Here is a 17,036-nt window from a genome sequence, read left to right on the forward strand (position 1 = left end):
CAGTAATGACTCATTGTATTTCTATTTTGAAGGCCTTTCTTATTGTAGGGGTTTCTAGAATTGCCTCTTCCTTTTGTAGTTTCTCCTAACTCCTATTTTCCCTCTTCTCTTGGATTTACTTCTGCATCTAGTTCTCTTCTATTTTCCTCTCTCACTTCTCTGCTTCCACTTGCAATTGCTTAGTTCTTTAGTTAATCCATTCGATTAATGGATAACTGAGGTTATTGCAGTACTGTTAAGAATCCATACCTTCAGTAGCCTGTCAAATAGAACAATTCTGTGTAGCTGGTACTCTGTGTCCCTCTCTCGGATGATCAGAGGAAGATTGGTCGCTGCAGATAGCTCATTATTACTGTTTGAATGGGGTAAATTTGACTGCCTGGAATAGAGTGAGAAAGCAGTGAAGACTGGCTAAATAACAATACCTGCAATCAGATGTAAAAAGAAGAATGTATAATGGAAAGAGTTTTTAAGTTAGAAAACAATTTTGAAAGGAAAAGTTACTAGCTACTGATCAGCATTTGTGCACTCAGTGCTATACAGTAAATACCAAAGTCCAGATTTGCAAGACCAAGTAACTAAAGTTACACTTCTCAGTTCACATTTAGACACCTAAATAAGCAGACCTATTTTCTGAAGTGCTGAGCAGATAGCAGCTCCTATTGGCTTCAGGAATCTAAATAGGATATAGGAGGTTAACACTAGATTTCTCTTTATGAAATCCTTGGTCCAATCGTGCAATGTTCCGCTATAATACAAACCTCCACTCAAAAATAATTAATGCTATTATATATACTTACTCGTCCTCAAGCAATGGATAAAATGCTTCCCCACCAACATCTTTCAGTCTCTGAAATTAAGATTAAAAAAAAGTATTTAATATCAAAATGCTTCTCAGTACCTTAACTGGTACAGTTGAGGAATATGAAAAATATTAACTTAGAACTAGTCACTTTTAACTGTTTGTACTAATATTTGCCTAAATATTAATTTAGTTCTGATAAAGAAGGAATGTCCACCCTTAAATGATAAGTAGCATGCAAAATTTAATAATATGACTCTTAAAAAAAAAAAATCAATGGAAGCCATTCTGTTTACACTTTGAGCAACTCTGAAAATTAATCCTGTTCACATAAACATCCCCACATATTAATAGGTTAACACTGTTAAATGGCTGTTTTTTTTTTCTTTGACAAGGACTTTGATTCAGGTAGTTATAAACCAACAACAGAATCTGGTACTTCTTGTGACATAAAAATTAAAATTATGCTAATTAAATCTCTTTTAGTAATGACTTCTGAGAGACAGACAGTAATAGAGACGTTCTGGGGAAAGGTGACAGGCAGGTGAGACGGAAGTTTATAGACATCAACGTGCTTAAAGTTTAATACCATCTTCCCTGTAGTGTTCTGTTATGCAGGTCAATCTCTAACTTGAAGGTATAGTGCCATCTCCCCTGGGGATTGACAGAGCAGTTCAGAGTCTCAGTTCACTCATCACTGATCCTTTTTTTATTACAATCATTGTGCTCTGTTCCATGAGTTGTGTTTGGAAGATTCCAAAAGATAAATATAAATCTTTCAACTAACACTGCAAGTTTGGCTAAGAGATTAGCAAGATTCAGGCTACTATCCTCTCAAAAATGAAAGCTCTGTATATTTATCCACTACTGCATTTGTATCTGTAGGCACAGATATTTGATTTTATATGCCAGAAACTCACCCCACTGCAGTTGCTGCATGTTGTAATAAAACACTTATTTGATCAGTTTTCATGCATTAAATGTAAAATAGTGCAGTTTTGTTGCTTCATCAGCATGTTTTTATGCAGAGTGCACAGACTTGATTACCTCATGCTTCATTTCCTGTAACACTCTAGAAAGTAAAGGGATTCAAGCCAAAATGGACCAAAATTCTGAGTTATCCATTTGTAACATCCATTTAATTTTTGTATGGCATCTTCCCTCAAACTAATACTGGATACTATTTATTGCTTTAAATACAAAATACCAATTGTGCAGCATTAACATAGAACTCTAAAATAAAAACCGCATGTGAATGAACACGTAAACTGACAATGAGAAAAAACAACATTTCAGTAAGAAATATGGTAAACCCTGGAATCAGCAATCACCCGAAGCACCCTAACAATAATTTGATTAGTTATTGTTTAATCAATGTGGTTTTCTAATGGAGGTGAAACAGAACTATATTCAGTAATTTTGAGGGAATCTTTGAGGTGATCTCTTAAAACCAGTTGCCTAACAGCTGCAGACTTGATTCAAGTTTCCAAAGACTGAGGTTAAACCATGGGAAACTCAGCAACCGTAGTAAACATGTCATTTAGTAAAGTCAGCTGATCTGAGACAGAAATGAAACTTCTGAAAGATGTATCATCTGAAGCAAAGATAACTCGTTCTTTATTATTAACTTAAGCCACCACTGGATGTCACAATTACCCAGTAAAAACATAGCTACTGCAACATAATGCACCGAGTAGCACACACAAAACAAAAAAAACCCAGTTCAGTAATTTCTCCCAGACAAAATGGTTTCTTTTTTATTTTATATCTAATTCAGAATCTAATTAACTTGGGGCAAGGAGTTTTCCACTGGATCCAGAGCAGCCAAATGTCCAGGAGAGAATGCCTGAAATGGTATTTTGAAAGAACAGCAGCACTTGTTCTCTTACATTCTTTCAAATATAAACTGTTTCTGCAATTGAGTTACAAGCAGCTAAGAAGGTATGCAGTACTGTTTTAGCCATGTCCGTTTCAGGATATTAGAGAGACAACATGGGTGAGGTAGTATCTTTTACGGGACCAACTTCTGTTGGTGAGAGAGACAAGCTTTTGGCTTACACAGTGCTCTTCTTCAGGTCTGGGAAACGTACACAGAATGTCACAGCTAAATACATTTAGTAAAAAGTAAAATGTATGTAGCTGTGACACTGAGTACATTTGCCAGCCCTGAAGAAAAACGCTGTAAGCTCGAAAGCTTGTCTCTCTCACCAACAGAAGCTGGTCCAATAAAGGTACTACCTTTTCCCCCTTGTCTCTCTCTAGGCAGCAGGGAATGCATTTTGCTTACATTTCTGAGTTGACACAGCGACAGTATCACAGTTGTGTCATCTAGGAGAGAACTTCTATCTCGTCCTTGCCCAAAGCTCTCACCATCTTCAAACAAAAAGCTTCAAAGAGAAAGACAGAACCCCAATTCCTGATTATTTTAAAGGACATAATAATATCGCATACTAAAAAACAAACAAACAAACAAAAAGAGCAAAATTCTACAATAATCAGCTGTTTAACAAAAAAAAACCACTAACTCCTAGAACTATACTGTACCGTACTCCTGATTACACTGAACTGCCTTCAAAAGCAGTGTGCAAAAAGCTTGTAATATTTGAATAATTCTGAATGAAAAAAATCTTATTTATCTTTTTTTCTAGATACTGAACACATATTAGAATACCATTTACACCTTCTTCAAAGCAGAACAGAACTAGATTAACATTCCCTTCTGTTCCTCATCCTTGCACACAACATGATTAACAGGGGGAAATACACGAGCTTCTTGCATTATGAGGGAAGGAGGAAATAAATATCTCTGTCATTCAAAAGGATCTTATAAGGTGTTTATCTGTGTGGCTGTAGCAGAATAATTATTCAGAACTATGGATACATCCAAATGAGGGTGATCCAACAGAATGAGTATTTTAGAACATACTGTACTGAGCTGATTTTCAAGAAACTAAGTTCACATGGATCTAGTCAGGCTATGGGCACAGGTGTAAGGCTCCCACCTTCTACACCAGAAGTCATGGGTTCAAATCCTGGGAGCACTTGGCCATGTAGTTTTTTTTTTTTCCTGTGTTATACAGGACGGAGGTCAAACTAGATCACAATGGTCCCTTCTGGCCTTGGAAACTATGAATCTATAATACCAGAGTCTCTATTTGCTTCTCACTAATGAGATGAAATTAGGATCTGCCCATTGAATGAAGAAATATTTCATCTTCAGTATAGATATTAATGGGACTAATTAAACTCAGAGGCAGAAATGTGTGTGTGTGTATATTTTATATATAAAAAAATAAAGAGAGAGAGAGATTACAATCCAAATAATACAGAAAGTCATTTAAATGTAAAAAAAGTGACTAAAAACAAAAGGATGGAAGTATGTTTTAATGGAGGCCAACTAACCCACAAAATGATTTTCATCACAAAAATTCTACTGCTTAAACACACTCTCCACCCCCTTTCCCCACCCTGAAACTCTGGAAATTAACAGATAAAGAGCTGAGTCAGTTATCTGCTGTCATATAATCACTCATAAGAACAGCCATATTGGGTCAGATCAATGGTCCATCTAACCCAGTATCCTGTCTTCTGAGAGTGGCCAGTGCAAGATGCTTCAGAAGGAATGAACAGAACAGGGTGATCTTGAGTAATCCATCCCCTGTCATCCAGTCTCAGATTTTAGCAATTGGAGGTTTAGGGACACCCAAAGCATAGGGTTGTGTCCCTGACCATCTTGGCTAATAGCCATTGGTGGACCTATCCTCCAGGAACTTATCTAATTTTTTTTTTAACCCAGTTATACTTTTGGCCTTCACAAACCCTCTTGCAACATGTACCACACGCTGACTGTGCATTGTGTGAAGAAATACTTTGTACGTATAGTTGGGGTTATTTTTTCTAGTGTGTGTTATTTTGTACTAATTACTTTGCACTCACTAAAACGTCACTCATCTCATGCCACCAACCAAACGCTAACTTTGTCGTTATCTTTTGCTCTGTAAAAATAAATATGCTGTTGGAAATACACAGCTGATTTTACATATTACTTAAACACCTGATCCTGCAATCTGATCTGCATGGGTACAGGGATCCACCCACTTATATTATATTGTAGGACCAGAGCCTAAACACATTGTAAAGATTTCAAAAAGGATATAGTTCCAGGGTACATTAAGTTATGTCATAATTCCATAAATCCTGCACAGCAGAATATCATTTTTATGAAAAGAAAATGATTGATCAATCTCTGGTGAAATGTGTTGACTGTATGGGATTGTAGGTCTATGTAAATGTAAACAGAACTGGCAAGTTTTTATTTTAATTTACTATATTGTATAGTAACTAAATATGCAGCTTTTTGTACTGAGTAATGTAGCATAATTTAGTGCTATGGTATACTGGAAATGGATCATGTGATTAAGAAATGGAATCTTATAGCCTGTTGATAATTTGTATTTTGAACCTTCCAGACACTACTGCAAATTTTTCAGAGGCAATATTAAGCGTGGGTGGGTGGTGTAAAATCAAGTGGGATAACAGTGAATGATAGTAGCTTATATGGGGAAGTGTTGAGGCTTTTACTATTGCTCAGGATGTTGTTTTCAAATTGCTCTCTGAAACTAAGAAGTTGGAACTTCTAAAAACACTTTTTTTTTTTTTGGAAACATTACACTTCTCTGTCCACCCCTTTCCTCGTGTTTCCATCCCCAAGAAGTGTTTTCCTTTCCTTACTTGGGGAGCGTGCAGATGGGTGGTTTTGATCGAATGATTTCCTTGTTGACAAGTTCTTTCTCCAAGTCTCCTCCAGCCAAACACCAGAGATAATACACCTCTTCAATCGATCTTTCTGCTAGGTAGTCACAGTCTTCATCTATTAACAAAAGCCAAATTAAAATGAATTACAGCTTTTTAAGCAGTTCATATTTTTCATAATCATTCTAAACACATTTTAGTTAGAAAGAGGTTATTAGATTTGAAGGGTCATATGGCCTACTGCAGAGTTAGAAGAAAAGTGATCTTCCCATTGCAATATCCTAAAGCAAGGCTCATGGGAAGACAAAGGCAGCTGGACACACTATAGGGTTGTCTTGCATTCAAAAAAAAAAGTGAAAGAATGTCTGCAGTTTGATTTGGTGCCAGAAAACTGAACAAGTCAGATAAGTACACTGAATGAAAGTGTGTTTTTTGCTTATTTTACCCATAATATAAAATTTTATTTCTTTTCTACAATACAAAGAGCTAAGAGTAAACAGCAACCACTGAACCAGTGATTCACATTTAAAAGCCTCAATTTACCAAAATATTACATGCAGCACACACATGCTGGTACTGGCTTCAGCTTCAATTTTAACAATTGTAACTTTAGCTTCACAATATTAATAAACAAGAATATCCAAAATAAAAAGAAACTTCTGAGCTTATCGGAAAGGGTAATGGCAGCCCATTCACTCATGTGGGGATTTCAAACAAGGGTAAAAGAAAATTCCATCGCTTTTGAACATACTGTCAGGTAAGTGCAAAGTTTTAACATAGACTTTTATAAATGTAGCCTCTCCCACACAGATTGTGCTTTATAACAATTGCCAACAGCCTATAATTTCCACTACTTCCAACACCTGCTGCCTATGTAAATTTTAATAATGGAGCTACAGCCAACCTTCACATGATATTTCCAAGGAGCCCCGTCTGCAAATGACCACATAGTAATATGAAAAAAAAAATAATCAGCACCTCAGAACTATGCTGAAAAACGTCATAAAAAAAACCTCACCCTGCAGATCAAGGACAATGAATAGGTGACTATTATAGAGGATGATGCATAAAGTGAACATACCCTCTCTCTGTCCTCTAGTGTCCCCACAGACACATAAACCCTTAATACTACTCAATAACCATTAGGAAACAATAAGATCTTGCTACAAGAATGTAATATTAATACTTTAGCAATCTGTAAGCAGAAAAAAAAATCAATTCCTTCATGTTCTGTCCTCTACAGGCAACATTTTATTTTTTATTTCCCTTTTCTCTCTGCCACACCCCATCCCTGCTACCCACTTTTACCTTTACACAGCTGAGTGATGTCCTCTGGAAGAGTTAAATTAGCACATCTCAGAGAGGAGGAGAACAGACTGGCAGGTTTGTGGAAGGGAGGGTATACAGAGGCCACTTCACTGAACACATTGTCACACAGTAACTGGTCTGGAGTTGGCCTTGAGTAAAGCATTTTAAAAAGTGGAAAAAAGAACAGTAAGAAAAAAAAAGTAAAGCCCATTTAAAAAAATCTAGCTAATATAAAAAAATGAAAAGTGGTAAGATTGTGGACTCTCATATCACTAAAGAAATGTTCTTGTTAATCAAATCAAAATGTAAAGCTTCATATGGTAATCAGTTCACTGTGAGCCATTTTATTTACAATAATTCTGTATATTCTACATCTTACAGCCTATCTATGATCAAGCATTCTCAACCAAAAGTTAGGCTCTTCTGTCTTTACCGAAGATATAAACTAATTAACAAAGGTAACGCAATGAGATATTCCAGTGTTCTTTTGGTCATAAATGAGACTTTTTTCACCTTTGGTTAGTGAGTGGCTCTATGCTGTAGTTAAAATGTTTTTTTTTAAAAGAGAGGTCACTCATGCCAGTGCACATTAGAAACAATGTGGATGAGATAGTATCATTTATTGGACCAATTTCTGTTGGTGAGACACACAAACTTTCAAATTTACACAGAGCTCTTTTTCAAGTCACCTGAAGAAGAGCTCTGTGTAAGCTCTGTGAAAGTTTGTGTCTCTTTCTCCAACAGAAGTTGGCCCAGTAAAAGTTATTACCTCACCCACCTCTTCTTTCTAATATACTGAGACCAAGAATGCTACCAATCATGTTGGTTATGGTACAGCTACAATAAACACCTCAAATTTCCAAAAAGGGAAAACCTGGCAACTTAAAAGTGACTAAATAGTTTACTTCCAAACACCAAGATTCAATCTTGCTTTTTCAAAAAAATAAAGCTCGTCTTTTACTTTTTATTAAAATAAAAATAAACTGGAGTCCTGATTCAAATAACTCATTTTTAGACATCAAGCATCATAAATGTGCTTATTTCCCCTTTTCCCCAAACAAAGTTGATTTGTCTCAGTTCTGATTAATTACCCACAGCGTTTCATCCTGCAATGCAATTGTTCCAAATATTTTTTCTTGGAGTTTAAAAGAAACAATCATATATGGTAAACAGCTCTATTGGATGGTCATTTTTGGTACTGTTCTGTTTAGTCATGGGCTGGGAAAACACAAGCCTGTTTGGAAAAATTCATCCAAATTTTTGGATGCTCTAATTCTGGTTTAATCTAACAGTATTCTTTCACTTTTTACTCACAATATATTATTCCAACACATATAAAAGAAATGTTAAATGATGATGGAAAGTAGTACACAAGTAATAAATTGATGTATTACTATATGGATGAGCATACATGCATACACTTTTATGTAACTCATGTCAATATTAATACTGAACGCAGTTCAGATTCATCTAGTTAATTGCTTTAGGCCCAGAAGAAGTATTCAATTTCCTGTAAATCTGTATTGACTATTTACCTTTTGGAAGGTTGAAATGTAAGGAATTTCTTCAGTAGAGCTATGGCATTTTCAGGAAGCTCCTAGAACATAAAAGGTGAAAAAAATAATAGTCAACAATTGATTACTACTACACTGATCCAGCAAGCCACATAAGCATACATGAAACTTTAAGTATGTAAGTAGTTTTACTGAAGTCAATGGAACTACATATTTACTTAAGGCTTTAGCTACTCTGTCATGAGTATAGTTTTTAGTTTGGACAAAATGTTCTAGAAGTCAGAATTAATATATTAAAGCCAAGATTTTCAAAACTGACTAGTGATTTTGGGTGTCCAATTTCAGAAGCCTTAAAACATGCGGCATTCTCACCCCTGAAAAAAAAATCATTCCACCCCTTTATAGTTTTTCAGTCCAGTCACCCCAAAACTGAGCCACACACAGTCACAAGTTGCTTTTGAAAATCTGGACTCAGCTGTGTAATTATATACCAATAGAATTATTACAGCATCGCGGATTAGCTCACCAGTCATTACAACACCAAAACCAGATTTTAAAAATCTGCATCACTTGAAGCCTGGGTCTTCTACTAACGTATCATGAGAGTCTGAAAAGTATTGTCTACATTTTATTTGGATTGTCAGTAATTTTGGGAAAGGATGGAGGTCTTCTGAATAGTGATGGCCCTACGCATTTCAGCATCTAAAGTCTAAACTATCACTATAGTAAAAAAATACTATGGAAATAAAAGTAATCAAATAAGTTACAAATCTTTTGGACTGAATTCACTTCAGCAAAGAAGAAAAAAGTATCCCATAAAATGTACAAAACAAATAATTTCAGTTAAGAAAACACTGATGAGTAGACTAGTTCACCAACCTTAATGATGTCCAGACAACCATGTTCTTCAGCTAATACGATTACAATGTCATCCATGCAGCCTATAAAATAGAACAGTAGGAAGAACAAAGGTTATAATGAAAAAGTGTTACTGTTTAAAAAGACACAAAGAAAGTTTCCTCTCCTCCCAATTTCTTAAAGTATTTATTTGACTGACTGGCTTTATCTCAAGTATCAGCAGGATAGCCGTGTTAGTCTGTATCCACAAAAACAACGAGGAGTCTGTTGGCACCTTAAAGACTAACAGATTGATTTGGACATAAGCATCTAAAGAAGTGGGTTTTTTACCCACAAAAGCTTATGCCCAAATCAATCTGTTAGTCTTTAAGGTGCCACTGGACTCCTTGTTGGCTTTATGGTGGCTCATCATAATAGCATCTGAGAGCTTTACAATTTCTAGGTTTTTTTCCTTTAAAAACAGGAATCCCATGAAATATCCCATGAATTCCCTCCACTGTGTGAGGTTTACCACAACTCTTCTGGGAACCATAGACAGTATGTGTATGGGAGGGTGGTTAAGGTGAATCACTTAGTCTGTAAACACCTCCAGAGAGAAACCATGGCCTGGGGAGGCTTGCATATACTGGCTCAGATTGGGTTTTCCGGAGACCAACAGGCTTTTGGCATAAAAAGGCTGTGTTTAAACTGACTCAGGACCTTCTTTCTGATCCTACACACCAACAGGACCTGCTGTCCAATGGGGGCACGGATCCTTGAGGAAGGATTGGACAGTCTTCGGCCTCCTTGAGCTCCATAAGACTGCCAGGTGCCTCCTGATATATTTAGTGTGTGTTTAGTCTGTGTATTGTTTTTATTATGCTTTCTTCATAATACTTTCACCTTAAGAATAAATGTACTTATTTAGAAAGAACTGTGTGGTAACTTGTCACTGCCCACAATACACTGTTCATAATCCTCAGGGAGAAAGCAAAGCACAGGTGCTGGCCTTTAGGCAAACTGACTTGCTGGGGATATCACAGTGTAAGACAGGGACCTGGGCTGTCTTAAAACCCAGCTCAAAGACAGGTAAAGGCTAGAGACCTGACTAGGCTCTCTTGGAGTGGACCATGGTGAAGAGGAATACAGGTGCATTCTGAAACAGTGACAGCTTCCATGGGTTTTATTTTGTGATCTAATAACTATTCAAAATAGTGAGAGATTTAGAAAGAAAACGATTTGCTGAAGAAAAAGGATATTTGCATTAACAGTAGTTAACCTTACAGGTACTGCAGTCAGCTTTAGACCAATTTAACATGCGTCCTCAGGTCTCAATTTGAGGACCTGCCTCTTTTCCCTCACACTTGATCATTCCCAGGCCAGTCTGTCGCAGCACTACTTTGCTGCAGGTCTTTCTTTTTAAAGAAGCTAGAATGTCATTTCAAAAACTGCTAGTCTTTCTACGAGCCTTGTCTCATTCAAATCACGCCTACACCTCCATGTCTACAACACTGTTGACAAATTAAAAAAAAGAAGGACTATAAGAAAAACAATCTGGAACTAGCAAGACATGCCTGTCACTGCCTGAACAGTTATCTTTCCATTCAATCCTTTATCTGTTTAGTGTCTTGCATACTTATATCTTTGGCACAGAGACCGTGTTCTTGACTTGTTCATACCAAGTAACAAATAACCATCAGAACTGGCTCCTCTCAGCAACTCCTCCTCTACCCCACCATTCACCACTCATTCAACAGACTACAAGCACAATGCTCCTTTGCTGTGCATATCTGGCATGCAGTTGCTGCTGCTCCCCTATACCAGCTCAAGTGAAACTGCTAGATGCCCATGATCTTTCCAAAATTGCATCTCCAAAATTAATTTATCTTAGGCCTGTGCATCCTGAGCTTACTTATCGCCCTAGTTACAGACTTATTTGGGAAGTTAGGAAGACCAGCACTGAACCCTGTACTTACATTTAGGTCACTCACCTAATGTAAGCAGAAGTTTTAGTTTTTCAGCTATATCCAAGCTCTGGAACAGTTTTCTACCCTAAATGGAACAGAAAATTATGTCAACAGTTAAATGTCAATCTGTCACAAGTACATGCCCTGTGCAACTTTAGGTATATATAAAGAAAATCAGAGTCAGCATGTAGATTTTAGAGTTCTTAGAAAAGTTAGCTGTCAGACGGTAAGCAACTCTCAACCTTAACTATAGCAAAGCTACCATTCCACTATCATGACGGTAAGGTTTATTTTTGTTTGTTTGTTTACCTTTTGGGGTTGCTGTTTTTTAAAACAGGAAGTAAATTCAGGGAGGTGAATGAGCTTTCTTAATGTATCTGATTTTTTTCTTTAACTCAAAAAGAACAGGATTTTAAAAACCACACACATTACCATGGAAATATTGTGTAATCTTTCACATCACTATGAACAACTACAATTAAGATTTAGTTTTTAATGTCTATGACAAATAGTCATAGTTTGCTCTTATATAGTGGCTTTCAACTAATGTTATTCCAATTTTACAGAGGAGGAAGCAATTCAAAGAAGTTAAATAACTTGTCTGAGGTCACAGAGCAAGTTAGCAAAGCAGGAAACCGAAGCTAAGATTCCAGATTTCCAATGGCTTGTTCTAACCATTAGATTCCACTGCCCTGACAATGCAATTCAGATAACTTAAATTCTGTTTAATGTAATAAGATTAAAGACAAACATTTTTACTGTCTGAATAATAGTACATCATCATCTTTGTGATAAAGAAGTCCAATTTATCATGTATAGTTAGTGAAAACTAAGTAGCTGGAATTTATCTGAAGTCACAGACCCAACAGGCAACATCTTCTGTTTAAATCCGTGACACCATACAGGAACTCAATGCTTTGGTAACAGGATGAGTTTTCCCAGTGTTATGCTCCAATAGTAAGCATCATTAGTATCCACTGAATAGTTATTGTTAATTTAACCATTACTTGCAAAACAGCTTTTCTTGAGTTGACATAGGTACGAAGTGAAAACACATGTACACAAAATTCTTCACTGAGAGTGTCATATGATAAAAACACACAAGAATTATTCAGTAACATACCACACAAAGCTCAAATAATATAATACCAAGAGACCACACGTCTGATTTAGGGCCAGAAGGCAGCAGCTTCTCACACTGAGTGTGATCACTAGGTTTGACAAATCCCTGTGCAATTACTTCAGGTGCCAGGTATGATGGGTACCTATAACAATGCAACAAGAATTTGTACATTAAGACATTTGTCAACTACACTAGTTAAAATAAGTTCTTGTACTGAAAAAAAAAACTGGATAAAAGCAAACTCACTAAAAGTGCACAGCAACTTAGAATGCCCAGAAAGCATAGTAGGTCAAACTGTGCAGACAGAGCTACTGTAATATCTACTATATGAAAAATCCATTTTTTCTTTATACAAGTGTTTTTTGTGAGGAGTGAATGGTAGCAACATTTTTTTTAAAAAAAAAAGTGTCCTACACAACACAGAATATGTTCATTAAACTTTACCATATGCTTGTATTTAACCTAATATTACAAGTGCTTTTTCAGTATGTGTTCTTCCTTGTTGATTTCTTTATAATGTCACCAGTTATATCATTCCCAATATTTAGTTCATAACCATCAAACAACTTTTAAGTTAATTTAGCAACAGATGGAAAATAAACCAAATAAAAAACAACAATGGCCTCAACAACTCATCTTAATTTTTTTCCATTTAAAGTTCAGTATGAATCAGCCATAGATAGTACAATACTTAAAACTGAGAAGTCAACTTTTTGGGGTAGAAAGGCCACAGCTGCTGATGTACGTAGCTGCAGAAGCCAAAGTTCCATTGTTAGTTAAAAAATGTCCCAAAGATTACAAGGCGTCAAAAGAAGCCTGACTACAGAAGCTAGAGAGATACTGAAGTGAAACAATTTCATTTTGTGTGTACAAAAAGAGACATATACAGGAAGTTACTAATAAGGACAAAGGGGAAAAAGCAAGGAGGCAACAGAGAATGAGACCATAAAACTTTGAGGACCAATATAATTCAGAAGTTGAAGAAACCTTCTCTCACTTACAGGGAACTACAAAAGATTTTGAAGCAATAGGTTCTTGGAAGTGAACATGGAAGAAGCAACCAGGCGGGCAGCCCTCCTCATGCAAAGAGGAATTGGTTGCAAATCTGAAGGTAGAGGACCATAGACAAATTGCTAAAGATGAGTCCAAAAGAATAATGCCAGTATGTTGGGACAAAGAAAAGCTAAGACACAAAATGAATTACACATACCAAGGGGCATAAAAGAAGTTATATTCATATATTAGGAGTAAGAGAAAGACAAAGAAAAGCAGAGGACCACTACTTATTGGGGAAGGAGAACTAATAGTGGACAACACCAAGATATCTTTCTCACTCATGGGCACATCAATACATGAAACATTACCCAGAAAAATGAAGTGATTAAGTAACATGGAAAAAAATAAAAATGAACCAAAATAAATTTGATTAAAACATAAATGTTAGGCAAGTTAAAAGTAACTTAAATCTTAATATCTAAGGACACTTTTAGAACTAGAAATTGCGGTTTATTTAAGCTGTCCAACTGGTTTATTGTTAAAGTATTTGGCTAAATGGTGGTGAAATTATGTGAGATTTGCCTTGCCATCATAGTTACTCTCAAAAGGCTAAAGTTTGAAATTGTATTGTTAATTAACTTTTTTTTAAACTCTGTGTTTGAAAAACAATGATGAAACTGTGGGTGAAAAAAATTCCTTAATTATAGTTACCTACATTGTTTCTATTACAGTTAGACAGCCCAATGTAATCCCATTCAGGCATCTCAGGTTGGACACCCCAAATGAATAGATTTAAGCATGTTGCATTCAGCTATAACCTGAATGGGTGTTTGTAAGTATTATTTAATTTCATTCTCTTTTATGTATTACATTTCTTGGTGTACTCTGATTTTGTAAAAGTTTTGTTATTCATTTTCTACCCATTTCCTGTGTCTGGCCTGCATACCAGGCTCATAATTATACTATCTGGGGGCTGAAAGTAGATGTCACATTAACAACTTCTACAAAGGAATATAACTACTGCCACAGTGGATCAGACAAGAGGGCCACTGTGTCTGAAAGTGGCCAGCAACAGATGTTTCAGAGGAAAGTGTGTAAGAATCCCACAGAAGGCATATGTGGTATAATCTGTCTCCACAAACATAAATCTAACCTCTAATAATTAGTTGTTAGGTTAAGCCAAAACTTTGTAATTGTATTATCTGGATATTCTTGTTATCCATATATGTACCCATTTCCTCTTTGACTCTTATTAGGTGTCACAGTTACAGAAAGAACTGCATCTTAACTCCTTTTAGTCCCTCCGAAGAGTATCCCCTCAGCTGACAGGGATAGTTTCCTGCACCTCTCATTGGGTAGAACCCTGTGGTCAAACCACTCCTAGATTGGATCTCCAAGCTGCAGATCCCTGGTTCCCAACCATGTTAATGCGACAGGCCCAGCCATGTTTAGCACCTCAGACTCCAGGAACCAATGACCACTGAGGTGGTTGAAGTGACTCAAAAACATTTTCTTCAAAATGAATTATTTATTCACTCACCCAAAAGTACGAAGCACACAGAGTTACAGATTAAAAAAAGTTCTAAGGGAATGTTTCCCTTTAACTAATGTTTAATCTTTCCTTGCAAGCTTTCATACATTTCAATGCGTGCGCCCAACAATTTACTATCAAATATACAATGCCTAAGATGTCTATATTGCATGTATGTATCCTTACCCTATAGGAAAATCAACATCAACACCATGAGCTGTCATGTGGTATAGTCCAAATTTAGCCAATTTAATATGTCCCTGTAAAACAAAAAATATATTAGCAATGGAACTTTACATATTACATAAGCCACAGAAAAAATTAAAAATATATAAATTCTTTTAAATTGTGCTAGCAACCTGATGAGTGTCAGAAAGAGCTGGAGACTGACATTTTCTAGTGTCCCAAGTGTTTTTAAAAAATACAAAACCTAGCTTCTCAGGTCCCGATTCCTATATGCAGACAAAACTTTACTGAAAATTAATGAGAGCCTTTACTTGTGTGGGAAATAAAATGCACACCACACTAAAAGAATATTAAGCTAAGTTTCCTTACTTTCTGTGCAGTCATAAGCAATGTTCCTTCATTCTTTTCTTCTTGCATCCAAACCACATTTTTTCCCCAACTACTTCTACTCAGGTTTAAAAATCTGAGTGCATTCTGTCTTCTCTTCTCCCTCATTCCATTTATCACTTAATTTATTCAGTCCCTCTCCTTCCTCCATTCCCATTAATTCCATACCTAACTTTCATTACCAGCCTCCTCTCCAGCACTAACTCATTCCTTTTCATTCGTCTCCCATCCATAATGATGTTAGAAGAACATTTTCTGCATATTAACCCTATACATTACCACAGTTCCTTCCTCTCTGAAGTCAGAGCAGTGACATCTGTGCTGCTTTAGAGAAGGTTACGTTAACGCTCCCAATATAAAGCCAGGTTTTCCAGGGTTATTTAGTTATAAAGAAATAACTGCAGGCCCAAGCCTGACATACAAATTCTCATTTTACCATGGTCACAAGTCAGGCTGCACCCAAATGGCTTTGATGTCTGGGTGAAGACTACAACACATCAGGTTTTTAAGCAATTTAAGGGGGGGGTGGGGGGAATCAACCCTTTAAAAGTCCATGTAACTGCTCTCTCCAGCTCCCCGTCTCCTGTCATCTATTTTAAGTCTTTAATATCATCTTAAAATCCTGAGTATTTTTGTTCCTCAGGGATTTCATTTTCTATTAACTCAGTTTTCACCAAATTGAAATACATGTCATTTACCCAAAGCAAGGAAACAGAACAGAAGTGTTTCTGCTTGTTCCCTTTCCCACTTTATTGCAAAGGTAGGATTTGAGATGAGAGGTAGTGGTAGCCCCATTACTATCTGGCTCCTTTAAAGAGGAGTTTAAAAAAAAAAAGCACAATTAGGCTCCTTAGTTTCAGTGCACTGATGTGACTGCTCTGACTACATCCTTATGTTTTTCTTGCTTTTTGTGCATGGCATCTATATTCCTTTCCGCAAACTAGAAAATCTGTGACAGATGAGAGAGAGTGATCAGAATTTGGGATTGTACTGATCCACTCAGATTATGAAACAAATAAATACACCACCATTTAAAAAGCAAATACTAAATTCTGTTCGCGAGAGAGAGAGAGAGAGGGGAGGAGATATACGCAGCATTACCCACAACTACACTTAAGGGTTAAATTATCCTACAGCAGTAGTCAAGAAGGTCTAGGAATGCCAATACAAAAAAAAAAAAAAAAAAAGTCACAATTGTACAACTTCCTTTAAAAAAAAAAAAAAAAAAAAAAGACAAAGGGTAAAAAGCCTGGGCTGGGAGATGTGGACGAAAGAGACGAAGCTGTAAACACATCTGAAATTCTATACATTTTGAGAACACTTGTTGTTTTGACTGTAAAAATGTCTCAATTATAGAAAAATTTCATCCAGAAGGATCCCACAGCTATTTCTCACTGTCCAGGCCCCAAAATGTACAACGTGGCACTAACTTTGATTGCTTAATAGGATATTCCAGTAGCCTTACCTCTCGATCCAGGAGAATATTGTGAGGGGAGAGTGCTCGGTGGACCATTCCATGTTTGTTCATATATTGCAAACCCTGCAATACCTCAAATGCTATGCGTAAAATCCTTGAAAGGCTGCAAAGTAGAACAACATTCTGTACCCATTTCCTTTTTAAAAAAATCGCAAA

General features: G+C 36.4%; 1 protein-coding gene across 21 annotated transcripts in view; it reads right to left on the bottom strand.

The window, feature by feature from the left end:
• Positions 1 to 17,036, bottom strand: part of TBCK (TBC1 domain containing kinase) — a 281,017-nt gene that overhangs the window by 206,879 nt on the left and 57,102 nt on the right. For all 21 annotated transcript variants that reach the window (XR_012158526.1, XR_012158524.1, XR_012158514.1 and 18 more), the window contains 11 exons: positions 16,869 to 16,983; positions 15,017 to 15,090; positions 12,304 to 12,445; positions 11,205 to 11,265; positions 9,256 to 9,317; positions 8,398 to 8,459; positions 6,863 to 7,011; positions 5,534 to 5,672; positions 3,090 to 3,189; positions 801 to 850; positions 250 to 379 (listed from right to left, as the gene is read on the bottom strand). Coding sequence is in view for 1 of the 21 variants with exons in the window: in XM_073340839.1 (XP_073196940.1) it covers positions 250 to 379; positions 801 to 850; positions 3,090 to 3,189; positions 5,534 to 5,672; positions 6,863 to 7,011; positions 8,398 to 8,459; positions 9,256 to 9,317; positions 11,205 to 11,265; positions 12,304 to 12,445; positions 15,017 to 15,090; positions 16,869 to 16,983 (1,084 nt within the window). In the remaining 20 variants the exon portion in view is untranslated. The remainder of the gene's footprint in view (positions 1 to 249; positions 380 to 800; positions 851 to 3,089; positions 3,190 to 5,533; positions 5,673 to 6,862; positions 7,012 to 8,397; positions 8,460 to 9,255; positions 9,318 to 11,204; positions 11,266 to 12,303; positions 12,446 to 15,016; positions 15,091 to 16,868; positions 16,984 to 17,036) is intronic.

The sequence above is a fragment of the Lepidochelys kempii genome, chromosome 4 (assembly GCF_965140265.1).
Source record: "Lepidochelys kempii isolate rLepKem1 chromosome 4, rLepKem1.hap2, whole genome shotgun sequence".
Taxonomy (NCBI): domain Eukaryota; kingdom Metazoa; phylum Chordata; order Testudines; family Cheloniidae; genus Lepidochelys; species Lepidochelys kempii.